Below are 26,959 nucleotides of genomic sequence, written 5' to 3' on the forward strand. Positions count from 1 at the left end.
AGAGAATAAGTAGGGATGGAGGATTCTCGTTCTACATAGTGATATTTGAGATAACACTAAAAGATGAGTATAAACCGTTAGAGGCAGTCCAGGTAAAGGATGCAGCAAGTCCTGAGAAGGGAAAGGACTTGATGTATATGAGGAAGAGAAAAGAGGCCAGGGTGACTGAAGAAGCAGACAGAAGCCACATCATGCTTGGCCTGGAATCGTTTGAGTTTGTGCAACGAAGAGATGATGACAGTTGTCAAGGGTCAGCCAACTCTTCTGTAATGGACCAGATAAATAATTCAGGCCCAGAAGAAAAAATAAATAAATTCTTACGATAATGTTGTTAGGAGGAAAGTATGACACAATGTCTATAACTTTAAGCAAGGAGTGGGCAGTACTGAAAATTTCTCTCTTCTCCTTAGAAGTGACCAGAGCCTTACCCGAACTATCATCCATCCAACAGTGGGACTAATAACAGGAGGAGGAGCTAGAAGTAAAAATAAGAGAGAAATACAATGCTTGTTGAAAGGCTGACGTGGGTATTTGGAACAGAGAATGTTATTGAGCTAAACTATAGGCAAAATTGGAAGCAGGCAACTTTGCTTTGACACCTGTTAGCACCATTCCATTCTCCAGTAAATGAAAACTCCCTAAGTGTTCCTCACATAAGATGCCCAATGTGTATTCATTGAATAAGATGTTTATCTGCCTTCTCCTTATTTTTTTCACTTCCTAAGAAGTCAGTGCCTAATGCTGCCCCCTCGTGGCTCGAGGATCCCCTCATTGGACATTTCTGCTAAGCCTAAACTTTGCCAGGCAGTGTTGCCCCCTGGGACCCTACGTTCTAGTTTTTTATCTGTATGCTTCCCTTTCCCCAGAAAGGATATTAAGGATGTCACAGGATATCGGTAGCATAGGGAGAATAAAGTAGTTTTTCCTTCTTTTAAATTTCAAATATTTTTAAACCTTTTCCAAATTGGCTTAGAAGTTTTATTACAAATTTCTACCATGTAAGAGAGTAATAAGTTATGGTATGTGGTTTATAACATGGATATGTGCAAGGGTACTTTTCCCCCTATTTAAAACTAAAAATGACTTTTTAAGCAAATTTTCTTTTTAAGTGGTTAAATTTAGCTTTCCTTTCTTGAGATAAATCATTCTTTTTCATAAATCTTTAAAACTCATAAGGCAAACATAATAAAATAAATAACCAGTTTAAGCCAAAATTGGAATGTAATTTTTTAAATGTAGTCTCAGCAGATTGACTTTAAATTAAGGTTACAAATCGATTTTAATTAATGTTATTTACAGCATGAAAATGTGTTGACAATGTTAAATAGTAAAGCTATTAAAACCTTGTCTAAGTACTATTAATAAAAATAGATTCTAAAACACAATTTTGTATAAGACTTTGAAAAACCGCTTTCTTATTGAGTGAAATGATCAGACTCACGTCTTAGCCCAGCAGTTACAAAATTATTGGTGACACATATTGGTTTCTTGATCTCTTTTGCAGGCCTGTATGTGCATAACAATTACTGTTTTTAAAACTAAAAATAAAGAGTAAAATTTGCCTCTTTAAAAGAAACCTGTGCTTATTTTTGGCTACACAAATACTCGATCCTGGAGCGAATTTGAAATGAGCACCCACAGATTTCATTTTCAACTGAAATGAGACCATTTCTGTCCTTGTTCTTGATGCTTGTTAAACGAGAAACAACTTGCTCGTGTAAGTACGAAGTTGAGTATGACAGTAAAATTTTCCTTGCTGCCTGTGAGTAGCAGGGTACTCTTCTTTTGCAGAAATCCAGAACTTGTCTAGGATGCGGTCAGGAATCTCATCCAGAATGTACTCTCGGACTGTAGTTAACACAGTTCTTTCTCTTCTCTGGACTCAGACTGAGCGGCAGATCCAGACGGGGCCCCGCGTCCAGCCGCTCAGAGGTGTTGAAAGGAAGGAAGATCCTGTTCCATTTTGTTTTGCAATTCTTCCACGTGGTGTTCAATAAGACTTGAGGCTTCCTGAGCTCCTTCCTCACTCTTAGGGCCAAACGGCAGTGGAAACATTTCAAGATTTTCTTTTTCAACGTGATTTTTCCAAAAATCCAGTTTCTTTTTAAGCCTAAGAATCATATGAGTTGGAGTCAAAACCTTTTCTCCAGGGCATTGTACGTACTTGTTCAACTAGTTCATGTGCTGAAGTGTTTGCTAAATAGGCTACTTTCTGCTGCCATTCTTTATCTTCAAAGCACTCAGAAAAATCTGGCTCACTGTTTTCTCAAAAGCACTCCTGTAAGTCACCTTTCAGCTGAAACACCCGAGAGGGTTGAGAACTCTTCCTCCGCTAAGCCATCGGATGTCTCTATGGACCAGGAGACTTAAGTGCCCTTGTTTTTCACAGCTTTTCACAGTTTTTAGAACATACTCAAGTGAAATGGCTTTGTTTAAATGTAGTTTACCATTTTTGTAAAATCACTCAGAATTTTGTCATTCCATCTCCATGAGTTTTTTTACTCCAGCACCTCTCTGTGAAGAGAGCAGCTCGTGTGACATTGTCCAGTTTCTTTTTTTTTTTTTCTAAGATTTTATTTTTTTCCTTTTTTTCCCCAAAGCCCCCCGGTACATAGCTGTATATTCTTCGTTGTGGGTCCTTCCAGTTGTGGCATGTGGGACGCCGCCTCAGCGTGGTTTGATGAGCAGTGCCATGCCCACGCCCAGGACTCGAACCAACGAAACACTGGGCCGCCTGCAGCAGAGCGCGCGAACTTAACCACTCGGCCACGGGGCCAGCCCCTCAGAGTTTCTCTTTTGACCCAAGAGGTGAAACTTCTTATGGAGCCATCCATTCATGGGACGCCAACAGCATAGACTGTGAACACAGTGCCTTCTAAGAGGAAACTTTTGTTTCCAGATAGGAAGACGAACTAGTAAATGTGTCTTGGCCTTTCCTTGTTTCCGTTGGATCTTTGCAGCAGGAAAAAGTTTTCTTCAGATTCTTCTTCATTTACGAATCTTACCCATGCTACACTGTGATGTTTATTGGTGAAATCTGTTGACTCATCAACCTGAATAGAGAAGCTGTATTGTTTTCCAGTTCTTTACACAAAACTCTTCAGCATCGTGTGACATGTCGTCACCACACCAACTGATCCTACTGTTAAAAGTGGGATCTTGGGGCTGGCTGGTGGTGTAGTGTTAAGTTCGTGTGCTCTGCTTTGGTGGCCCGGGGTTTGCCGGTTCAGATCCTGGGCGTGAACCTATTCACCACTTATCAAGCCATGCTGTGGCAGGTGTCCCACATGTAAAGTAGAGGAAGGTGGGCACAGATGTTATCTGAGGGCTACTCTTCCTCAGCAAAAAAAAAAAGTGTAATCTTCTCATATTTGCAAATCATATATCTGATAAGGGGTTGATATCCAGAATATATAAAGAACTCATACATCTCAACAACAAAAAACTAACAACTCGATTAAAAAACGGGCAAAAGATCTGAACAGATATTTCTCCAAAGAAGATATACAGATGGCCAAAAGGCGCATGAAAGGATGTTCAACATCATTAACTATCAGGGAAATGCAAATCAAAATTGCAATGAGATATCACCTCACTCCCATCAGAATGGCTATAATCAACAAGACAGGAAACAAGTGTTGGAGAGGATGTGGAGAGAAAGGAACTCTCATACACAGCTGGTGGGAGTGCAGACTGGTGGAGCCACTATGAAAAACAGTATGAAGCTTCTTCAAAAAATTAAGAATAGAACTGCCATATGATCCAGCTATTCCACTGCTGGGTTATTTATCCAAAGAACATGAAAACACAAATGCATGAAGATACATGCACCCTTATGTTCATTGCAGCATTATTCACAATAGTCAAGACTTGGAAGCAACCTAGGTGCCCAAGAAGGGACAAATGGATAAAGAAGATGTGGTATATATACATGATGGAATACTACTCAGCCATAAGAAATGATGAAATCCCACCATGTGACAACATGGATGGACCTTGAGGGTATTATGCTGAGTGAAATAAGTCACAGGGAGAAAGTCAAATACCGTGTCATCTCACTCATAAGTAGAAGATGAAAACAAGGACAACAAACACATAGCAACAGAGATGGGAGTGGTGGTTACCATGGGGGAAGGGGGGAGGGAGGAGGACAAAAAGGGTGATTAGGCACATGTGTGTGGTGATGGATTGTAATTAGTCTTTGTTGAACATGATGTAATCTACACAGAAATCGAAATACAATGATGTTCACCCGAAATTTATATAATGCTATAAACCAATGTTACTGCAATTTAAAAAAAAAGGAGTCTTCTCAATTTCGAATACTGCGTCTTATCCTAGCATTTTACACGCTGGCCTTATGAGAGTCTCACCAACTATGCGACTTTTTCTTTTCTGAACAATAAATTCGGCTACTACATAAATAGCTTCTTGAGTTTTTCTACTGAATGCAACTTTTTTTTTTAAACAAAAGCTTTTTTCCCTTTGTTTTGAGTTTCCAATAGCCATGTAAAAGAATCAGCACCTTTACTATCAAATAGCTGTGGTTTATAGTTAAGTTCTTTTCCAATTTTTTGGAGCCCCTGCTGCGTTTTTAAGTTTTTTGACAACCGACAATGGTCAGCCTGGATTACCAGCCCACCTAAAACCCACTGATAAGTAATTTTCATTGTTACTTTTTTGTGTACTCTTTATTACTCCTGTGAAATGACTCAGAGGGTTGTAATTAACCTTAATCAGGATCATCCATATGTGTAGGCCCAGAATTTTCCTCTTCAATCCTATATATTTTCCTAAAAAATTGCCGCATTGGACGATTAGACTTTAAAAAAAACACACAAACATAAAACAGAAGGGCATAATAAAAAACTAAACAAGAGAATCACAAGCAAAAAAAAAGTGACAGTTCACTTCTACCCCATGCAGTCTACGTTTTGCAATGTTTCTACGTAGGCAAAGCAGCAGGAGTGGACAGCTGAGTCACCGTGCATTAAAAAATTCCTCTTTTAGAACTTTCGCTCCAATGTTCTAACTGGTAGTGCTTATTTGCTGCTGTCAGTCGGTGGCACGTCACTTGATGGCATGGGGGAGTTGAGGTGATTCAGAATGGTGAGGCTGAGTTGAGGCATTCAGGATGGTGAGGCTGCCGTCTTCAGCCTCCCATCTTCTCCTCTCCTCACCAGCCCCCCACAATAGCACTTATCAATTATCAAATTTTCAACGACTCCCTCATCTAGTGTCAAAAACTGAGACTGCACTCAGTTAAATGAACACTGTGCTGCTGCGCCCTGCCCTACACGGCTAAGAGACCTCTCACGAAATTAGCAGGACAACTGATCTCTGTGAGTGGTAGCATTGTACAGTGCAAAGTTCAAAAAAAGTTTTGTTTTGTTGTTTGTCAAACACAGGCTCTTGTGGAACCCCTGGTGACATCTTGCAGAACCCAGGGTTCCGCGGTCATTCTACAGGACGTCTATTTCGGCCTGCCCAGCACATTGTTGCCTTTCTGTGGTTAAAACATCCCTCTGGAGAATTATCCCTGAGGCAACAGGAACTTGGGAGAACTGTCTCCTCACCACCGCCACTGCCCCGCCCCCTCCCATACCCCAGCCATATGGTCTCAGTGGGGATGTCAATCAAGGTTCCCAGCTCAGGAGAGCCTCGTTAGCTGGCCCAAGGGCTATTGCCCAACTCCTTGGGACACATAAGTAACTGACCTTTGTTCTGTTCCTAGAACTTTGAATTCAAGTATGTTCTTGACTCAAGCCATGCTATCTTGGGATAGCTAAGAGCAATAGGTGAAAAGTTTTTCCAGGCCTAAAAGTACTATATATTGAACCCTAGAAATCATAGTGTACAGACTGTGACTCTAATGTGGGGTGCATTTGGCTCAGGTCTGGTGGCCTCCGGCATGTAAGTAGACAGCCTGTATCTCAGACCTTTAACCTTTGCTACGTCAGAGTGGGCCTGAGGGATGCTGCTGAGCTTTCAGACGGTCTGTGTCAGATGTCTGACTCTCACTAACTCAGGCAGTATCTACTGAGGATTTGGGTCCAGAAGTTTCCACCTCTTTTTGTCTTTGGAGAATATTGCTGATCTCTCTGCAGAGTATGCTGACTGTGCTAACTTTATTCTATATCCTTTTAAAAAGTGAACTTTGGGGCTTGCCTGGTGGCGTAGTAGTTAAGTTCATGCACTCCGATTTGGCAACTTGGGGTTCGCAGGTTCGGTTCCTGGGTGTAGACCTAGCACCGTTAGTCGAGCCACGCTGTGGCAGCATTGCACATACAAAATAGAGGAAGACTGGCACAGATGTTAGCTCAGGGCCAATATTCCTCACATACACACACAAAAGTGAACTTTGATGTATCCAGGTGGTATCTGTACCTGGCCCTTCATCAAGTCACACCTACTATTGACATTGTCAATAATAAATTATTCATGTACCAACCTCCCCCCCCCCCCCACCAGATGCAGACATGTAACCTAAGCTTGGCCACTTGGACCCTCTTTCCTGAGAATGAGAAGCTTGAGTCAAGTTACAGAACATAAAATGGTTGGAACTGAATTGTTTTGATGGCAGTACATTGATTCAATTGTCTGTCTCCGCTGCTGAGATCCTCGAGATCTGGTTAACTAGTCCTTTGATTCAGTGAGCTACCCAGGATCCCTTCAGTAATTTTTGTTTGGTTGTTTTAGAGTTAATTTCTGTAGCTTGAAACGAACTATCTGATATAGGTACTCAACAAATAGTGAGATTGGACAATTTTGTGTTAAACCAGTTGACAAGTGATGAAAGAGCCCTTTAGCTGGGGCTGGTGAATCATCAAAACTGATGAGGAAATTTGAGGTCCTATCTGATAAGTGCCCTTTGTCCCCTAAACTCAAGTAAAAGTAAAACTCGATCAATCCACAAAAAACAAATATTTTCTACCACTAAATCACTAAGGCAATTCCAAAGAATACACTTCTGGAACAAAAGGCAATTCCAAAAGAGGTGTTCTAAAAATGTTTTGAAAGTGGTAAAATAATGAAATAAAGATATTCTTTCCAAATAAAGATATTTTTTCTTTGAACTATGCAGAATTGGGATTTGTAAATTAGGTTGTTTTTTTTTTTTTTAACCAATCTCTGATTTTAGAATTATGCATATTCTCTGGAGCGAAACATGTGCTGTCGTGTTCCTCATGAACCCGTCCCTTTCCTCTCTTTAGGATACTTGCAATGAAAATTTAAATATGCAAAGTCTGTGTGATATTTTTAAACGCCTGGGATGTATTCAACTGTTAATGGCTATGAAGAATGTACAATCGAGTGTTTTCATAATCATATGTGCCCTTTGGCTATTTGTCCAGCTACGCTTGAGAGCTACGAATTTCAAATGTATTTTGCTCAGCAGTGAGAGGCTGACATTTAGCATCTATGAGGTCAGTCAGGCGACAAGGAATGACGGGAGCCATAGAGCACTTTGGTGTAGCCATTACCACACCCTCTAGCCTCACTTTGGCAGTCGCAATTCTACTCCATCTACTCGGCCCCAAAAGAAGGCTTGGAAAACTGTCAACAATTTGTTTGCCATTGCAACTGATATTTTACTTCTACTCCTTGACTCTTAAGAGAAAAATCTTTTTTTTTTAACTGCATTTTTTTAATGCTTTTTTTGGTGAGGAAGATTGGTCCTGAGCTAACATGTGTTGCCAATCTTCCTCTTTTTTTCCTCCCCAAAGCCCCAGTACATAGTTGTATATCAGTGTTTCAAGTCATTCTAGTTCTTCTATGTGGGATGCCACCACAGCAGGGCTTGATAAGCGGTGTGTAGGTCTGCACCCAGCATCCAAACTGGCGAACCCTGGGCCACCCAAGTGGAGCGGGCAAACCCAACCAGTCGGCCACGGGGCGGGCCCCAGAAAATCTTTCTTGTTGAAAGATACATGGAACAGAAAGAGGCTCCCTTACTAGGCTTTTAGGATTAAATAGCAGAGAAACTACTTGTGATCAGACATCACTTAAAGCAAGTACATCTGTCTTACAGAATTTATCCAGTTGCCCTCCAGAACTCATTTTGAAGCTATTCCATTTCCCATACTGCATCTTGCTCAGCAGCAAGCAGTCAACACTTGTCATTTATGAAGTTAGAAAGCCAGCAGTCTTAAGATAACTGGTAGTGGTGGTGGTGGTGAATTCAAACCTCTGTGTGGTAGGCTGAATAGTGGACCCCCCAAAGTGTCTATGTGCTAATCCCAGAACCTGTGAGTACTTCCCGTTCCATGGCAAAGGAGGATTAAGGCTGCACATGGAAGTAACAAAGTTGATCAGACGATCAACTAATCAGATGGTCTTAAAACAGGGGGATTATCCATGTGAACCCAATGTAATCACGGGGGTCCCTATAAAGTGGGAATGGGAGACAGAAAAAGTGGAAGAGGGAGGCAGAGAAGTCACGGTCAGAAAGAGAGATGGGACAGCAGCAGCAGGGTCAGCGTGATGCAGTTTGAAGACTCAACCCACTGTTGCTCGGTTTGCAGGTGAAGGAAGAGGATCATGAGCCAAGGAATGCTAGCGGCCTGCGGAAGCTGGAAAAGGAAGCAGACTCTTCCTCCGAGCCTCCAGAAGGGAGCGCCCAGATGCCAAAGCCTTGATCTGAGCTCACGGAGACACACGTAGATTGTTTAAGGCACCAAACCTGTGGTAATTTGCTACAGCGGCAACACAAAATCAGCATGCTGTTGATGTTATCTTAGTTTGTCTGACCTCACACAAAATCAGCATGCTGTTGATGTTATCTTAGTTTGTCTGCTGGAGGTCAACTCTCTCCGGGTAAGCTTTCCTCTGATACATGGCACCATGGATTCCCTTACAACAGGAAGGGATAGAATCTTAAATTCTAAAAAACCACTAAGTCTACCAAAAATTCACAGATCTGTTTCATGGGAACAGAGTTGAACTGACCTTACATTATTTTGTGGGATACAGACAGAGATCAAAAGGGGTCCACAATTTTCTTTTTCACTCTTCTCCCAGAACCATCACCACACTGAAGTTGATAGGATGTCTGGCTTCTGAAGTACTGTCTTCCATGGTTTCAGAAAGTAAAAATCTCAAAATGTTTATTCATTGATGTTAGCTCCCATCGGCAAAAGGTAACCACCAAGAAAAATTAGCGAAGCAAAGAACAAGAAAGATGAGAGGGAAAACGAGTAAGGGATGGTGGGTTTACATGGAATGTACGGAAGCAAACTTGATGCAATTAGAGGACGTCATCTGTAGGAAGGAACACAAAGCAGATGCCCGGGTTTATTCCACACATGAGCTGACATAATTCTTTATCTGCCTAGTCCTGAATTTCCCCCAAGGTTTGTGAATAGAGAGAAGAAACAAACCCTTAACATAACCCAAGCAGCCTTACCTCACCTGATATGATTTGATTTTAGGCTATTGTCTTGAAATATTTCCTCCTATAGAAGAATGTGTTGGGCAAAGTAATTGGTGACCAAGTATAGTGCTCCCAACATCATCAAATAACATTAGTATATGCTGCCCCTAAGAACGGTTAGAATTTACACGCTATCCATGCTTCACAGAACCACGAATGTTTATTTCAAATTACTTTTTAAAGTAAGATTTTTCTAATAAGTGTACTCGTAGGGCAATCTCAGGGGCCGAAAAGGGCCACCTTGTTCCACAACTCCAAGGGATGTTATTTATTGTATTAAATGACACCCACTGTATTCCATGTGAATGGCGCCCCCTGGTGTTGTGCAACTCAGCGGCTCTGGAGCTAAGTTCCTGACGCCTTCAGTATTTCTTACTCCAGCCGTCTTTGCTTCAGTCTCTTGGACTCTCCTAAGGAGTGACGCATTCTTTGATTACAGTCAAGGGATAAACGAGGCAGGCTCCTTAAATGAAAACTGTCATCACTGCCACCTCTGCGATACTGACACAGGTGAGGCTCACGCCATGAAGTAGAGGGCAGGGCCCACATGTCTCAGATGCCTGCTTCCCCTCCTTACCCTTCTCCTCCTCAGCATCTGCCAGGGCTGGAACGGGAGGATTTTTACTTCCTTGCTATCCCTGGGATGGACTTCCCTAAAGTCACACTATCCTTCTCTCCTTCCCTATAAAAGCCAGAATGGCAGGATGACTGCTAGAGAATGTGAATTACAGGGAAAAGGAACGAATATTTTCAAAATAGTATTCTTATTTTACCTATATCTTATTTCTCTTAACTGCATTCAATATTTTGAAATGAAAATCGCGGACAGAAAGGTGCATGTGCTTTACCCCACACTGGTTTCCAACCTGCAGGTTCCAGAGCATATGCCATAACTCCCTCATTAAGAATGGTACAGGGGCTGGCCTGGTGGCCCAGTGGTTAAGTGCGCACATTCTGCTTTGGTGGCCCGGGGTTCGCTGGTTCAGATCCCAGGGGCAGACATGGCACTGCTTGGCAAGCCATGCTGTGGTTAGGTGTCCCACATATAAAGTGGAGGAAGATGGGCACGGATGTTAGCTCAGGGCCAGTCTTCCTCAGCAAAAAGAGGAGGATTAGCAGCAGATGTTAGCTCAGAGCTAATCTTCCTCAAAAAAAAAAAAAAAAAGAATGGTCCACCATCAGTGCACACAGGTAAGAGAAACCAGAATGCTTCACGGATCTCTATTAGTTTTTATTTCGATGAGAACCAGTTTTTTCCTTAGCTAGTATAGAAAAATAATAATATTCAAATGAAGAGTAATGAGACAGGATTCATAAGATATATAATGTTTCGACTGTTGACTATATCATTGCCTCTAAATTGTCCCTTTGAATTCTACAAATGGGATGACTAGAAAATATTTTCCAATGGTCATTTCAGATACATATTTGAACAGTTTCCTTTAAGGTTTATTTCTTTAGAAGCTTCCTAGTTTACTTAAATAAAATTTCTCAAAAATTTCCTCCAAGTGTGATTATACTTAGTATTTTCTGGAACATAGGAAACAAACATCATGGGGCCAAACATCTCACCAGCGTTCACATTCAGTGCCCCAAATTTGAACCAAGTCATTGTTTAATCTCCTCTAAGAACACTGGATTTGAGTCCCCACTTCAACATTTACTGGTCCTGTGATTTGACTGACAATATAGTCAACAGTTTTCTCATTGGTAACATAGGAAGGATCAACAGTGCCAACCCACCTCATAGGGTGGGCGAGGCTGAAATAAGACATGTAACACATCAATATATTGTAGGCGCCCAATAAATGGTAGCTATTCACATGGTGAGTTCTGGCCGTGCTGACATTTTTATTTTACTACCTAGGTAATCATTATGTGGACAATAATTATTGAACTTTATGATGTGGGCTTTCTGGACTTCTGAAATTATATTTCACAATAAAGAAGAAATAAACGGTAGCTATTTTTAGCGTTATTTAAATGTTAATTTACGTGATGGTCCCCTAAGCCTGACCTGAGTCCCTACTAATTTCAAATTCTAATATGGCACATTCCTTATAAACAGATCACTTCCCTTTCGTAGTAATCTGGTGGCTTTCTGCCGCAGAAGAAGGCTGGCCTTACTCACTGGGCCTCGGCTGCTAAACCCCTTCTGCTCACAGGGCAAGGTGCTGCAGGCCGTGAGAAAGGCAGGCAGAAGGAATTCCGTGGTGGGGTGTGGCCGCCCACCTAGGTCTGCTCTTATCTGTTTTACACACACAGGGCTCCCATTTTTCCTTTAAGGAATATGGCTGAAACAAAGTTTGAAAACCACTGATCACACATTCAGAGCTCAGGTTTTATTACTGCCCGGTGTCCAAGCCCTGGTAAACTGATTTACATGAAAACAGTCGTAAGGACAACACTAGGTGATTCTTAACTTTTCGTGCACTTGTCTGCATTCCTTTTTATTTCAAGCTACATACGTTACATATAGTAGTTCCATTTCTATATAACAGTACGGTTTCACAGTTCAGTGTGCTTGCTGTTTATGTTACCTTAGTGTGGTTGCTTCGTAGTGATTTCCAAAGAGGATTCTGATTCTACTCATAAAAGTTTCAAAATCACAAGTATTTGATTGCTTCCTGTTAAGTACTGACCTATGAAATCTCTAGTTTTGACTAAGAAGAATGTCCTGCAGCTAACCTTCCTGTGCTTTTTTTCCCTCCCACGTTAGTTTAGTTGGGGACCTTGTCCACTAACTACCCTATTTTTCTTGCTGTATAAACAAGAACAAAAGATCAGATAATGATCTCCCTTCAGTAATTTTTCTAAAGAAGGAAAACAGAAAAGTGGAGAGATATTAAAGCTTATGGTAGTAAGGGAAGAAAAGTAAAAAGGAATGGTTCTAGCTGGGTAGCAAGCTGCATTCAGGAAAGCCAAGGAAATGTGAACTCGATCACTATTTTTCTTGTGGAGGGGTAGAGGGAAAATTAGTGGCTTGACAACTCCCGCATTTATCCATTTTTGTTTAAATGGCAGAAAGCTACGAAGAGCTTTTTTATTCATCAACCACAGAAAATACTTGTCACGCTGAAACTGTTATGCACAGATTTGCCAGTGTCTAAGTAGTGAGTCAATATAGGACTTTGGCACAATTATTGAGGACAAAGCTACAAATTCCCCTAAAACTACAATTTCAACACAACTGTAGGACTGACCTGGTTTCCAGTTGATGACTGCTTTGCTTACCTTCTCACTGCCATTACTCAGGAATCCAAACACCAAGGAGAAATCTGTGCCAAGTAAAGCTGCGCTCGGCAGGGAAAACGACACGCTCTCACACACAATTTACATTTTTGATAATACATATCAAAAGCCTTGAAATTACACATATCCTTATGACAATTATTCCAGCCAACGGCGGCAGCAGCAGGCCCTGAGAATTGGGGTTAAAAACTCACATGACAATACCATTTTTCAAAGTCATCTAACTTTACCATTAAAAAAAAATTCCCCATTTTAGCACCACCAAGAAAATTCAGTCTCAGGGCATCATCTCACCTCATTGATTGAAAACAAAAATCAGTATTTCCCCCCTCTTGATCATCTATTCTATTCACTAACCTTCACTGCAAATTATTTTAGGTTTTTTTTTTTTTAAACAAACTTCAACTGCACCCACATGGGATCACTCCCTAGTTAGAATATTCAACACAGGCAAGTACTAAGGAGAATGAATTAGTTTTTGAAGTGACTCATTTCAAGAAAACAAGGCTTTGGAAAGATTTTGTGATCACTTAATAAAACTGGTAGAGGGGCTGGCCCCATGGTCAAGTGGCTGGGTTCATGCGCTCCGCTCTAGCGGCCCAGGGTTTCACCGGTTCGGATCCTGGGTGCAGACATGGCACTGCTCATCAAGCCACATTGAGGCTGTGTCCCACATGCCACAACTAGAAGGACCCACAACTAAAAATGTACAACTATGTACCGGGGGTGCTTCGGGGAGAAAAAGGAAAAATAAAATCTTTAAAAAAAACTGGTAGAAGACCAGCCTGAGGGGGATTGTCAGAAATTTTACATTTATAGAAGTGAGAAAGATATTAAGCAATACGACATAGTAAGAGCTTGGGCTCTGGAATCAGATATGGACTTGAATCCCATCTTGGACCAAATTACTTTTTGCAGTTTCTTCATCTGAAAAATAGGCCAAACGATGGGGCTCGCCCAGTGGCATAATGGTTAAGTTCTCACACTCCGCTTTGGCGGCCTGGGGTCTGAGTTTGGATCCTGGGTGCAGACCTACACACTGCTCAAGCTATGCTGTGGCAGTGTCCCACATACAAAAATAGAGGAAGATTGGCACAGATGTTAGCTCAGGGACAATCTTCCTCGAGAAAACAAAGGAATATTGGCAACAGATGTTAGCTCAGGGACAATCTTCCTCACCAAAAAAAGGGTCAAATGAGAATAGCTACTCATAAGTTGTGAGGAAATGAGAACATGTATATAAGCAATCAATAGACTATGGTGTACTGCACTATACTGGGCTCTTTAAATGTATTATCTCGTTAAATCTTCATAGCCCTATTTCAAATGAAGTTAAAAGGTTAAATTCCCGGGAGTCAAGATTCCAAAGCTTGTTTTCTTCTGCACTCAGTACACTATCTTGAAGAATTGTAAAACATGTGTTGCTCTTAAATCAGGGGTTCTTTAAGCATTTTATCAGCTTTTAATAAGATTATAGCAAATAAATGTTCAGAAATTAAACTGTCTGTACACCAAGCAGCTTCCTCCAATTCAAATTATCAAAAGGTTACTATAATTTAAAATATTTTCAATAATCTTTATATTAACTTGAAATTAGCCAATTCATGAAATTACCAAATCACCTAATTAGATACAGAAATTTATTATTCTTTGTAATATTTGGCTTGCTTTTCTGGCAATCATTGTCCTGCAAAATATACATTCCAAAACTGAGGAAAGTGAGGTAATTCAAAGTGCTTTACAACATTCCTGTTACTGCTTCTCACAACACATGAAAGCAACCCATTGACAAAAGATGGACTTAGCTTTGGTATCCAACTCAGCATCCTCAAAAATGAATCACTTTTGAAGGCTATCTGGTGAAATAAAAACAACTCTGATTATTTCAAGTATATAAAGTATCCTTGTCTATTACTTCTAGAATATAAACTAGAAATAACTGCTACGCACTTAAATTGTGCTTATGTTCAATTTTCCTATTCCAATACAACTGTGAATGCAAACATGTGAATGTGTGAGGAAGATTGGCCCTGAGCTAGTATCTGTGCCAATCTTCCTCTTTTTGAAGATTGTCCTTGAGCTAACACCTGTGCCAGTCTTCCTCTACTTCACCTGGGATGCTGCCACAGGGTGGCTTGATGAGCAGTGCTAGGTCTGTGCCTGGGATCCGAACCCCCAGCCACAGAAGCGGAGCATGTGAACTTAACCACTATGCCCCTGGGCCAGCCCCTAAAAGGTCATTACTTGATTTTTCTGTTATCACCATTTCTGCTCACTGTGCAGCATCTAGAAAGCCAGAAGGCCACAAAAATAACAAAACATTTTGGGCCAGAATTTGAAGAAAAATGAAACAATATTACTCACAATAGACTAATACAGTCAGAATCACCAAAGAGACAGAAACAGGATTCCATTTCATTACTAACAATCGTTAATCAGGCTCACTGAAGAGCTGAGCTTGGCTCTCCATTCTTCCCAGTGTTCTATGACATTTGTAAACAAAACAACCATCCAGTTCTAGATTTGCAAACAAACTTCTCTATTTATAAAAAGTTGTATAGCAGCTATGCAAAATTACCTGGTTGCACTTTACCACGACTAGAAGTGGGAAGCCTATTTGCAGGAATTGGTTCTGACTTGGGGGGAAAAAAAACACAACTTCTTGAAAAGGTAAAATAGCTTAAAGCATTTAATATCTAAACAAATCAATCTGTTAATAGTAGTCACAAAATATGCTTAATATAGAAACCCACATTTATGTCTTTAAGAAAACATGTAAATTGTATTTTACCTCAAAACATAAATTAACCCACTTAAAGAATCTGCAGCAGTCAAAATCATGGTGAATTTTAAACAATTTCAGAATAAAATAACCTTAAGTACTTTATACTGCTTTATATCTAAAAAATGCTTACAACTTCTCATAAAAATAGTCTGAGGCAACTATTTTTTCTTTTATTCTTTAAGAGACATGTTCAACGTTATGGGCAACATTCTTAAAACCTTAAGCTTCACAGACTTTCAGACATTCAAATACTATGGTCCCCTTTTCTTTGATGTGGAGGTTTATTCAGCTAGAAAAAAACAAGCATGGTAGACAACTTAATACATTTTCACCAAATCGAAAGTACAAAAGTTTTAAGACTACAGGATCTACACGTCGTACCTAATGTATCATTAAAAATAGAAGACAGTATTTTCTTCAGCAAACGAAACAGCATACTGATATGCTGTTAATGCATACTTTTTAACATGGACTGTCATTCGTAAGTTATTTACAACTTCTATTGTGTGAAGAGAACTAGAATGTAAATTTTCTGCAAAACTGGAAAAAAGCAATACAAAATTTGTGAAAGCCTGTTTTATATTGTACAAAAGTAAGCCAGTTTTTCTTTTCAAATACCAGATCACGTATGCAGTGGTATTCTGGACGTATTATAGTAATTCTTGAGGATGTTTCAATGCTGGAGGTAAGTTTACAGGCCTTGATTCTTCATCAAGGAGTACCAGGTCTTCTATTTCACTGCCTCTGTATTTCCTTTTACATATTTTTACCACCACCTTTTTCTTGAGAAATAACTTCAGAGCTTCTCTGGAGGCGACTGCTTTTGCATTTTCCTTGCTTTTTCCACAGCCAGTGCCCAAATAGACAGACTTGCATCTCAATTCACAAACGATATTTTCTTGAGAGCTCTTACTTTCAGGCAGATCTGCCAGTTCTTTCAGCGGGACAAAAAACACATCCAGTGTAGCTTTCAGAGCCTCCACAGCTGCGTTTAGGAGCTCTCCGTGATTCACACTGGAACTAAAGCCACCAACAGCTACCAACTTCCAGGCCACCGTTTTATACAGTCTATTGAAAAAAGGCTGCTTCTGTTTCACATCTTCATTGGTTAACTTGCAACAAGAGAATCTCACAGAACTCTCACTTAACTGTGAAGTACTTTTAGAAGGCAACTGTGACGTGCTGGTCTGAGAACTACTCTTAGAAGCCAGCTGGGACACACTTGCTAAGGAAGTGCTTTTGGAAACCAGAGACCCACTGGTCTGGGAGCTGCCCTTGGAAGCTAACAGCGACGTGGCCACCTGCGAAGTGCTCTTGGAAGTCAGCACCGATGTATTTGCTGAGGTGCTGCTCTTGGGAGTTACCGAGGAGGTGCCTGATGAGGAACTGTTTTTAGAGACCGACGATGAAACGCTTGCCTCTGAACTAGTTTTGGAAGTTAACCCACTTGAAGCTGTCTCTGAACTAGGTTTAGATGACAACAGTGGCAACTCTACTTCTGAGCTTCCTGAGGAGCCCAACAAGGGCACCTCTATCTCTGAGATGCTTTGAGAAGCTGAGATTGAAGAGCCTTCCAAAGCACTCTTTTTAGGTGATCCACTTCGTTGTCTGGATTCAGTGGATTGGGTCACATGACTATTCACACTGGATTTCAACAACGAAGAGACCAGCGATGCTGAACCATGTTTATCTGGAGCTTGAGATTCAGAAGCTTTTCCAGACCCTGCTGTTGTCACCTGAGCGGAAAGGCTGCTGCTGCTTTGCCGGGAGACAGACCGATCCCCGTCACTTGCAGAGCTGTTCTGACTGGAGGTGCCAGAGCCCCGAGCTGAGTTCCCACCACTCTCGGATTTGGTAGACAACCCCATACATGTCGAGCTGACTTCCTGCTGAGCTGATGCACGTTCTGTTTTGGCAGAACTTTTTGCGTGATCTTGCTCAACTGCAGAATTGTTTTTTCCTTCTATGATTCGTTTTTTCGATGGCTCTTCTACCCCTTCTAGAAAGGAAGACAGATATGTGACTAAGTCTACTTCATACGTACCAGGTGAAAATTTACAAGACAAATACTCATTAAAATAAAGGCAAAGGCGAAAACATTTCAAGACTAGTAGATTCTTTAAAGTGGAATACAAATAAATTTCTTAAAATTGCATTAAATGACATCATTAATCTCTAACATTAAAAAATCAACAGTACAATGTGTGACACTTCAAGATCTAAAGCAGTCAAAGGGCGACGATCAAATTCACAGCCTAAAATAAAGAGACATAATTTAGGTTTAATGTTCCAACTTGAGTAATAACATTATATAAATTCTAACTTATTAAAAAATTAGTAAAAACAGCAATTCCTAATTATATCAAACTTATGTTCTAAACTCCTATGTATGTTCACATCTATGATCTGCTAACCATTGCTACTCGATATCCCTCTTTTCTTCACCTTGGCAACCAGTTCGTCTCTTGTGGTATGGATGGGAGCATCTGTCACTTTGATGCCTTCAGCCATACTAAGTATTTTATCCATAACTTTTTGAGAGTACCTGAAAAAGAAGGAAAAGACACTTAAAAAAAAAAGTGTTTTTTCTAAACCACGACTTCTGGTGTGCACAAACGGGCCACAGGAACTGCATTTCCTGGTTGTAATCAAGCGTACCAACCGCCGGGAACTTTCGGTTTCCTGGAACCGCAGCAGCAAATGCCCCAAGGTTGGGAGGCGGGGTCCCTCCTGGCCAACTTTCAAACGCGCGGTCCATCCGCAGGAGCGTCGTCCGCCGACAGCTCGCCCGGCAGCCCCCACCCGCCGGGGACGCCTCGGGACTGTAAATCCCGTCGGCTCCGCGCAGAGGCGCCCTCCCCGCCCCGACAGGGCAGCCGGGCCCGCCGATTCCCGCGCTTCGCAACCCCCTCCCCGCCGAGGGCGCCGGGCCCCAGCCCGCGGGCTGCAAACGGACCGGGAGCGCGGCTTCGGGGCGCGTCCTCACTCACCGGCACCCGAGGAAGACGTGGTTGGCCCAGGCCATGGAGAAGGAGATGAGCTGCTGCAGCTGCCGACTGCTGGCGCCGCTCTCGGCGTCGGCAGCGCCCGCCGGGGCCGCGCCGCCCGCGGGGGCCAGGTCGCCGGCGTTGCGGAGCAGAAACTCCCGGCGGTGGCGCCAGTGTTTGTCCGTCTCGCCCTCGCAGCGCAGCGCCTCCACCCAGGCGGCCACCCGCGGGTTCTGGCTCAGGTACTCCGACACCTCCTGCGCCATGTTGGGCCTGCGGGGCGCGGCGGCCGCGAGCGGGCGCTGCGGCGGGAAGGAGCGGGGGCGCGCGGCCCTGTCCCTGCGGCCTGCACCGGCGGCCCGCCCGAGAACGCCCCTCGGGAGGCCCACACGCCAGACAACAGCGCCCCGAGCCGCCGCACCGCCCACTTCCGCCCGTCGCCGGCGCCTTCCCTTTTATAAGCTCGCCGCCGCCGCGCGCCCGCGCGTCCTTCCGGCGCGAGCCGGCCCTCCCAGGACGCTTTGCGGCGCGGCGGCCCCGGCAGGCGGCGGGGTTGATGGTGCGCCGCTGGGGAGGTGGGGGCGGGCCGCGAGTGCCCTTCCCGGGGCGCCCGGAGCCTCAGCGCAACCGCGCGTTCCTGCTGGGCTTTGTGACGCCGCGCGCCCCCGCCGCCTCCCTGCCCGCCCGGCCCCAGCGGCGCGGGCAGCGGAGGGGGCCGGCCACAGCCGTCGGCCGCGGCGCGCATGCGCGCGGACCTGATCCGCCGTGCGGGTGCGAGGTCTGCGCTTCCGCCCGAAGACGCTGCTGCCGAGCGGGGTCCGCATCCACAAAAGCTCGCCTCCATCTTTCGATTGTCAGAAAGCAGTCTCTGAATGTAGGCGAGCGAAGCATTCCGAGGTCGTCGCGGTGGCGGGGCGCTTAGGTGAACTTAAATAGTAATAAGAATCAGGTTACTCGGTTAACCCGGGTCCCCGTTGCCCTGGGGCTGCAGTCGTTGAACCTCGCCCTCGCCCGCAGGGTTGGTTTCGTTTCCGCGGTCCAGCCCCCGCCGGGCCGGCCTCCTGTCGTGTCTGTCTGTGGTCAGTAACATCACTGCGTCGTGGACCCTCTGTAGCTCTCGTATTTCCTTAAAGTAACAAACAGTACCCCCCAACTGGATAGATAGCCAGGAAGTGGCTTGGAAAAGCGCCCGTTTCTCTCTCCCGCCCCAAACCTTTCTCTCCTAGAGCTATTTTTTTCCCCGCTTGAGAATGTCCACACTTGACAGCATAACTGCCCGATTGTTTGCTGTTACCTTTCCAATTTGAGGCGTGTATGTACTTTCAGATTAATAGATTTTAATAAGTTAAAATGAGTGATATATAATGATAAATTTACCAAATAAAAGGAAATTTTCCTTCCACTAAATGTGGATTTTGATTTTAAAATGCTTGAGTCAGAATAACGAAACAAAATGAATGCTTAGATAAGATTAACCCGAAAAAGGCATGTAATTTATGTATGTGCTGGAATAATCAAAATCCAGCTATCACATGAAAATGATATTGCCCACTTTCCTGCCATGACAAAAGAAACTGCATTAAAAACAGGCACAAAGAAATTTTGAAGCTTGGAATTTTGCTTCTAGTTTTGCTCTTCTTTTCACTGAAAATTCCTGAAACTTTAGCGGGGTGAAAAGATTCAGAAATCTGGCAGTTTAAAAGGCTGGAGAAATTTCGTGGTTTTTTCCTTTCATGAATTCTTTGGCAAGAGGGAGACAGCAAGTGAAAGAATGTATGCTTACATGCCTAGATATTTGTGCATTTTAAACCAAGAATTTTCTCACTTTTTCTCTGGTTGCCCTGTAGCCTTCCCCCCATATGCTTCATTGCCTTGAAAGGAGAGCAAGTAGAGCCTGAATTTCAATTTTTTTTAAAGTTATAATAAAAGCAATGTGATCTGAGGCTAGAGTACTTCTTATTTGCAAGAGCCAAGTACTTGGCAGAAAAGATATGTGTATTTTTCTTTTTTCTTTTCCTTTTCTTTTTTGAGGAAGATTAGCCCTGAGCTAATATCTGCTGCCAATCCTCTTCTTTTTGCTGAGGAAGACTGGCCCTGAGCTAACATCCATGCCCATCTTCCTCCACTTTATATGTGGGATGCCTACCACAGCATGGCTTTTGCCAAGAGGTACCTTGTCCGCAGCCGGGATCTGAACCAGTGAACCCCGGGCCACCGAAGCGAAATGTGTGAACTTAACCATTGTGCCACTGGGCCAGCCCCATGTGTATTTTTCTTTTTGATTCTTGAATTGACTTTGCATATAAAGATTCAGAACATAGACCATGGACCACAAAGTTGAGAAGGATAGCATATATTTTTTTAAAAAGGCCTTCTCACCATAGGGAGACAAATTCCCTTCTGGGCTGGACGAGTGATTTAGAAAGAAAAGGTGAGAAGAGAACTCTTGAAAATCAGTGGGGATGGGGATGAGGATGGGAAGGTTGGCTCGGCCTGAATCTTTGGGAGAAGACAGCCTGTTGGTAGTACCCTGAGCCAGCTTGGGTTGACCTTTGGATGAGTAGAAAAGAGCATAGCGAGGACCCTTTATGGCTCTGATAACCAACTATACCACTCCCTTCCTTCCCCCCAACACACACACACACACCCACACCCTTTTTCTCTCACAGGCCCTAGAGGAATGCTGAAGTGCCTCCCAGGAACCATGGTCCATATGAGGCTAGAGGGATGGACAGCCCAGGTTGGCAAAGGAGCCTACAGCTAGTTGGTACCAAGTCATCAGGCCCCTGAGATCCAGGCTGGGCCAGATCAACATGGAAGAGCCCTCAAGCTGTCCTGCAATGACCAGTGTGCACTTGGGTGGGAGATCAGACAGTGCACTCTCAGTGGATCCCACAGGGAAGAAGACCCAGAAAGAAGCACTGAGACGATGCTAGGATGACACTTAAGCCTCTCCCCCTCCCACTGCCCACACTGGAATCCTGACCAGAGGAGCACAGGGAAATAATCCTAATCAACTGGGAATTACCCACCACCACCCCCAAACTGAGTTTTAAGCCACAGGTGACTGCACTCTCTTAATTTCACAAGATTAAGTTTTCCATTACAAATGGAAGCACATTCGTTAAAACTGCTGCTACATTGTGTCTCTGAAGAAATCCAATAAAAATTCCAGTGGCAAGCTGGCCTTTCTGCAGAATGGCTTCCCCGTAGAGCAACCTGAAGGGGATGGCCCCTCTTCCCGAAGGTGATTACAGAAGCAAGCAGAGGATTAAGGAAGCACTCGGTATGAAGGTCTGCCTGTGGAGTACAGAGGTTTGTGCAGAGCAAATGCTGTAGTCAATGTCATGGCTGAGGGTATGGCTGGACTTGAAAAACAGTCCACGGTGAAGGGGAAACTTCAACACAAAACCAAATATGAGGTCCCAAGTCAGTCAAATCATAGTAGTGGTAATGATACCAGCCCTGATATCGGTTCCCCTACATTAAACCCAGCATATATGGGGTTAAAATAAAAACACTCATCCCCATTCCCTGCTTACTCCTTGGCTTCCTGGCACCAGAATCCACCATCCCCTACAGAGGCAGATAATCAAGGACAGCCACTTGCAGAATTCCTTATCTCCTCCTCCATGCAGGCAGCCTCACAAGGCCAAACGCAGGCTGGTGGCAAAGTGCTGACCTGCAAGGTCACAGACTCCCCTCTCCCTACAAGCAGCCACATTCCTTACAACCTTTAAAACCCCTGGCCTCCCATCTTTAGGGGAGACAAGAGGAATATGAGGGCTCACTCTCGTCTCCCGGCTGACGTCACCCAAAATAAAAACTCTTTCCTTGCCATAAGCCTGGCATTCCAGTCTTTATTTGGTCCCTCTTGTGTGGCGGGTAAAGAACCTGTGTAGGTAGCAGGTAATAATAAATGTGGTGTCCCGAAAGTCAGAGAAGAGAATGTTTTAAGAAGAGAGTGGTCCCCTGTGTCAGAAGCTGTGGAGAAATAAAGTAAGAGGAAAATTGGTCTTACGGGTCAGATTTAGAGATTGCAACCGCTGGCGAATTGAGCAAAAGCAGCGCTGGTGGCGTGATGGAGGCAGACCCCATATAGGGGTGAGTTCAAGAGTAGGAAATGAAGACATTTGACCTCGAAGGAGAGAAGAGAGAGGAAGCTGGAGAGGGTCATGGGGTCCAGGCAGCTTTTAAATTTAAGACGGGAGTAGCCTGAGCATGTGCATCTGCAGATTGGGAGGAGATAACAGAGCTTAAGGATATTAAGAAAAAGAGGGTAACGAGCAATTTCTGAAGAAATGGGAGGGGCTTGGATCCAACACACAAGTGGAGAGATTAACCTCATGTAGATGGAGAGACACTTGCTCCATTTTAAAAGGAAAAAAAGGTTTGTAAGGTTGGATGCGGGAAGCTGAGATAGAGTCCGTGTGATGGAGTAGAGACTGCTTGAAACGGACATTTTAGATAGCAGGGGAGCAAGCTGTCTAGAAAGACATAGTTTAAGTTCTGGCCAATTTTTTATAAATTATAAATTATGCATGCCCACAAAAACGAAACATTTAAAGAAAATTAAAAGGCATAAATGAAAGGAAAAACCATCCTACCCTCTCATCCTGGGTCCCACTCTGCCGATATCAGCATTAATGTCAATTTCTGTCTTTGGGTGCTTATTTTTGTAACTCCAAATTATATGCTTATGTTTCTATTTCTTGATTTTTCGGCTTTAAGCAGTACTTATTTCACTGCTGAATGTGAAAGATAATAAACCCACATTATACTACCCCTTCTTTCTCCCAATTTTTGTTTGTTATATTTTTATTGTTCTGCTGTTGGCCACCTTTCATAAATTTAAACATTATACTTTATCTTTAATTTCTTAATCTGTCATCTTTAGACACTTAGCTCCTGATTCCCACATAATGTAAGAAAATTCTGGAGGAGAGACCATATAGCAGATATTTGAACATTCAAAAAATCTGGCTTTAAGAGAAAATCTAATCGCTAGTGGTGAATTGGCAGCAGATGGGGAATTCTGAAGTATTCCTTCTTACCTGCAGGGTTTGTGCCTTCTCGTTTTTACATTAAGCCTTAACATTAATAAATGTCAATAAATTTGTTTGCTGCTGTGAGAAATAAGATTGTGAAGTTACATCTTTCATGTGGGTTAGTTTCCAAAATCAGCATGTAAATGAAAGTCAGATATGGTAAGATCCCACTTTACTGTCTTTTCCTGTGGTGTAGCAATTGCTTCCGTTTTAGAAAGGCCCTTGGGCATCTACTGATGTGAGAAAGTAGAGAACTATGGACTTTCTCTACAGGTTCACAAATTCTATTTTTATTAGTTTCAGTTGCAAGTGACAAAAAATTGTGGCTTAGAATGGCTTCTGCTTAAACAAAAAGGGAATTTATTGGCTGTGTTATTAACAGTCCAGGGAGTAGACTGTGGGATCCAGGTACTCAGATGATATAATGAGGAAGCCTGTTTCTCTTCGGCTCTAGACTTTGCTTTCTCTGTGTTAGCTTCAATCTTGGGCAAGCTCTTCTTACTTGGTGGCAAGATGGTTCCTGACAGCCTATGGCATACACATCCTCCATAGCTCAGCAACCACAGTAGAAAGAGAACTTATCTTGCTTGATAGTTTCTGCCAACGTCCTGAGGTTCTGCTGGGAATCCATCGGTTCTGTGGGGTCATATATCTATCCCTTACATAAACACTCTAGCCAGGGGTGTGAAATACTCTGATTGTGCAGGTCTAAGTCCTGTGCCCACCCTAAGAATAATAGAACATCTGAGTAGGTCCATATCATTCTAGGGAAATAACAAACTCAATAAATCAAAGAATTTACACTCAAGGAAAGGGAGATAACATCGATATGAACAGAAGGATCACTGAATACCACAAATGATTTTAAAGAAAAGATGATAGTAAGCAGTTTCAAATGACATGAGACAATGCTCCTGCAGGGGTCCCTGTTATCAGGATGACTTACCTTAGCCAAAGTGATGGAATCTTTTAATAGCAGTTCTTATATTTCTTTATATAGTTTTATATAGAGCCATCCTGAAAATAATTCCATCTCTTTAGTCTTCATGTTCCTCCTAATGCCAACAAGTTGAGGTATTATTATATGTAATTTCCCATCCCTTTGTGAAACTCTTGACCTGTGCCTTATCCCAGAATGTGGGATAAATCTAGGAAAGGGATACAGATAGAGATCAGAGCTAGTATTTGGAGAAGTACAATTCCAGTTCCCATAAAATAATAAACTTAATAGTGGCTCTTCAGAATCATGGAAAGTTAGAGAAGAAGGGGACCTTAAGATTGTGCTTATTTTGTAGATGAGGAAACTGAGGGTCACAGTGGTTAAGTCATTGCCCAAGGTCGAACAGTTGGTTGATGGAAGAGCGAGAATGAGAAATCAAGGCACATAGTCGGTCTACAGACTTCTGGTCTAGTCTCTGTCTCCTGGCACATATTACTCCTTGGTGAAGTTTAATTAATCAGCAATTTTGGTTCACTTACAAGGTGTAGCGGCTGCAAAAGAAATAGGAACTGAGCTAAAACTTGTTAATTCCGGCACTAAGATATGACAGTAATAATCCACTTAATTATTGGGCAATTTGGAAACTAGGAGCAGGAAGGGTATGAAATTAGTGCTGCTTTGTACCCTGGGCTCCGGTACATGAATGCGTGATTGCCTTGAAACTGTGGGCAGCAGAGGTAGTAGGAAGGAATGTTCCTGGAGAGATCTGGGTTGCCAAATGAGAGAAAAGTATGTCGCTTAACTTAGGGATTAAGAATGTTGATTTAGGAGTCAGACGTTCCTGGGTTTAAATTCTGACTTGACTATTTACCACCGTTGCAGCCTTGGGCAAATTACTTAAATTTTCTAAGTCACCATTTTCTTAATCATAAAGTGGGGACAGCTGCATCTATGAGTTGTAAGGAATAAATGACATCACGTATTAGAGAATAGGTCAGCACCTGGTACACAGCTTACGTTCAGCACGGGGACTTTAGAAACATGTTTCAGGTTTTATTTGGTAATAATGCAATTGTAATAATTGGTTTTTTGATTTATGCAATTAACATCTTGGCAAATGAACTGAGTTCAGCAGGCACAAATCTCAGTCCGCAAACTCAAGGTGTGCAAAGAAATGGAAATATTTTTCTCTGGTTGAATTCCTTTTCCTTTTTAAGGTCCCATTCCACCAGGTGGTGGAAACTTAATTTCAGTCCATTCAGGATTTTGAGTCTCCATTCCAGGGAGCTAACATAGGGTGGAGGCAGAGGGGCTGGGGGTGGGGTCAAGGTGAGGAGTTCCCAGAGATCCCCTGAAATATCTGCCTTTCCTATCAGTTTTTGGTCCATGTAGGTCCATGTAGGCCACTGCTTCATCCTCCTCAGCCCTACAGCAGGGCCTCATTAAGTCAGAGGACTCTCGTTTCTTTTTTTTTTTTTTGAGGAAGATCAGCCCTGAGCTAACATCTGCCAATCCTCCTCTTTTTGCTGAGGAAGACTGGTCCTGAGCTAACATCTGTGCCCATCTTCCTCTACTTTATATGTGGGACGCCCACCACAGCATGGCTTGATGAGCGATGCCGTGTCTGCACCCGGGATCCGAACCGGTGGACCCCAGGCTGCCAAAGTGGAATGTGTGGACTTAACCACTGTGCCACCGGGCCGGCCCCAGGACTCTCGTTTCTATACGCATGCCTCTCTCTGACACAAATAAACATTCCATTGCTTGTCTTACCATGCTGGGGCTGCAGGGTTCTCTGTGAGGCCATCTCAGATCCACTTGCCCAGATATGTCCTACGTAGTTTCTAGTCTTCTCCTTTATGCCATGCTAGTGGTGACGATCAAGGCTGCCCCAGGGAGAGAGGCCCAAGGTGACCTGTCCTACATACTGATCTATATCATCCTCCAGGAAGCATAGGAAGTCCTGACTTAATCCGATCTGATTCTTATCTAAAGTTATAGGACCACCCAATAACCAGACCCCACCTGCACTGATACCATTTTAATGATTTTTTTCATGATCCGTCCTTTGTCTTGTAAAGAAATAACTCACATACCTATGCCTTATAAATTTAGTCCTGCCCTCAACCCATTGCAGCTCTTACTGCCCATGGGTCCTGTCCCCATGCCTGCAGCTCTTCCTGCCCACGGGTCGTGTCACCATGCTACTGCATGCTATTCTCTGAATAAACGAGCACTACTGCCAGACCTTGAGAGTCCAAGAAATCTTTCTTTCGACTCCTTGACTCACCAAGCCTGCATCACTAGGAGGGAGGGTGCTCTGAATATCTCGCAGCTTCCCTGGGTTCTGCTGGGAATGAGGCATGGGTCACCATGCTCAGGGATTCCCCCAAGCCTTTGTCCCTTTCTTCTCCCTCTGTCTGCAGTCCAGCCTTGCAGGTAAGGGTAGGCAGGACATGGGGCCCCTTCTCGGGGAAACACACCAGCCTTCTAATTCTCTTGGTTCCCTCCCCT

At 43.1% G+C, this 26,959-nt stretch overlaps 1 protein-coding gene, 1 long non-coding RNA gene and 1 other non-coding gene across 4 annotated transcripts in view; 2 read left to right on the forward strand and 1 right to left on the reverse strand.

Moving 5' to 3' along the window:
• The first annotated feature begins 8,754 nt into the window (after positions 1-8,754).
• The window catches only part of LOC138921065 (uncharacterized), a 34,996-nt gene continuing 16,791 nt past the window's right edge, over positions 8,755-26,959 (forward strand). Inside the window, exon 1 of the long non-coding RNA XR_011433330.1 lies at positions 8,755-8,817. This is a non-coding gene — a long non-coding RNA (uncharacterized lncRNA). The remainder of the gene's footprint in view (positions 8,818-26,959) is intronic.
• Positions 15,345-19,200, reverse strand: CDKN2AIP (CDKN2A interacting protein). 2 transcript variants are annotated; one of them, XM_023630883.2, is made up of 3 exons: positions 18,461-19,200; positions 17,885-18,015; positions 15,345-17,469 (listed from the first exon to the last, which is right to left on the reverse strand). In XM_023630883.2, the coding sequence occupies exons 1-3, from the start codon at positions 18,721-18,723 to the stop codon at positions 16,121-16,123; spliced, it is 1,743 nt and encodes a 580-aa protein (XP_023486651.2). In that variant the 5' UTR covers positions 18,724-19,200; the 3' UTR covers positions 15,345-16,120. The 2 variants fall into 2 exon arrangements, with proteins under 2 accessions (XP_023486651.2, XP_023486652.1); XM_023630884.2 differs by having other exon boundaries at positions 17,916-18,015; positions 18,461-19,178.
• LOC111770877 (uncharacterized) lies at positions 18,197-23,240 on the forward strand. The gene is made up of 2 exons (XR_011433329.1): positions 18,197-18,699; positions 21,127-23,240. It is a non-coding gene; the product is annotated as an uncharacterized protein (transcript).

Source organism: Equus caballus, chromosome 27 (genome assembly GCF_041296265.1).
Source record: "Equus caballus isolate H_3958 breed thoroughbred chromosome 27, TB-T2T, whole genome shotgun sequence".
In the NCBI taxonomy this organism is placed as follows: Eukaryota; Metazoa; Chordata; class Mammalia; order Perissodactyla; family Equidae; genus Equus; species Equus caballus.

Excerpts from the sequence above, each read along its gene's own strand:
- CDKN2AIP (XM_023630883.2), bottom strand. The coding sequence starts at position 18,723 with ATGGCGCAGGAGGTGTCGGAGTACCTGAGCCAGAACCCGCGGGTGGCC. Across the intron at positions 18,016-18,460 it reads CACGTCTTCCTCGGGTGCCG|GTACTCTCAAAAAGTTATGG; the intron begins GTGAGTGAGGAC and ends CTTCTTTTTCAG. Across the intron at positions 17,470-17,884 it reads AGGGATATCGAGTAGCAATG|AAGGGGTAGAAGAGCCATCG; the intron begins GTTAGCAGATCA and ends CTTCCTTTCTAG.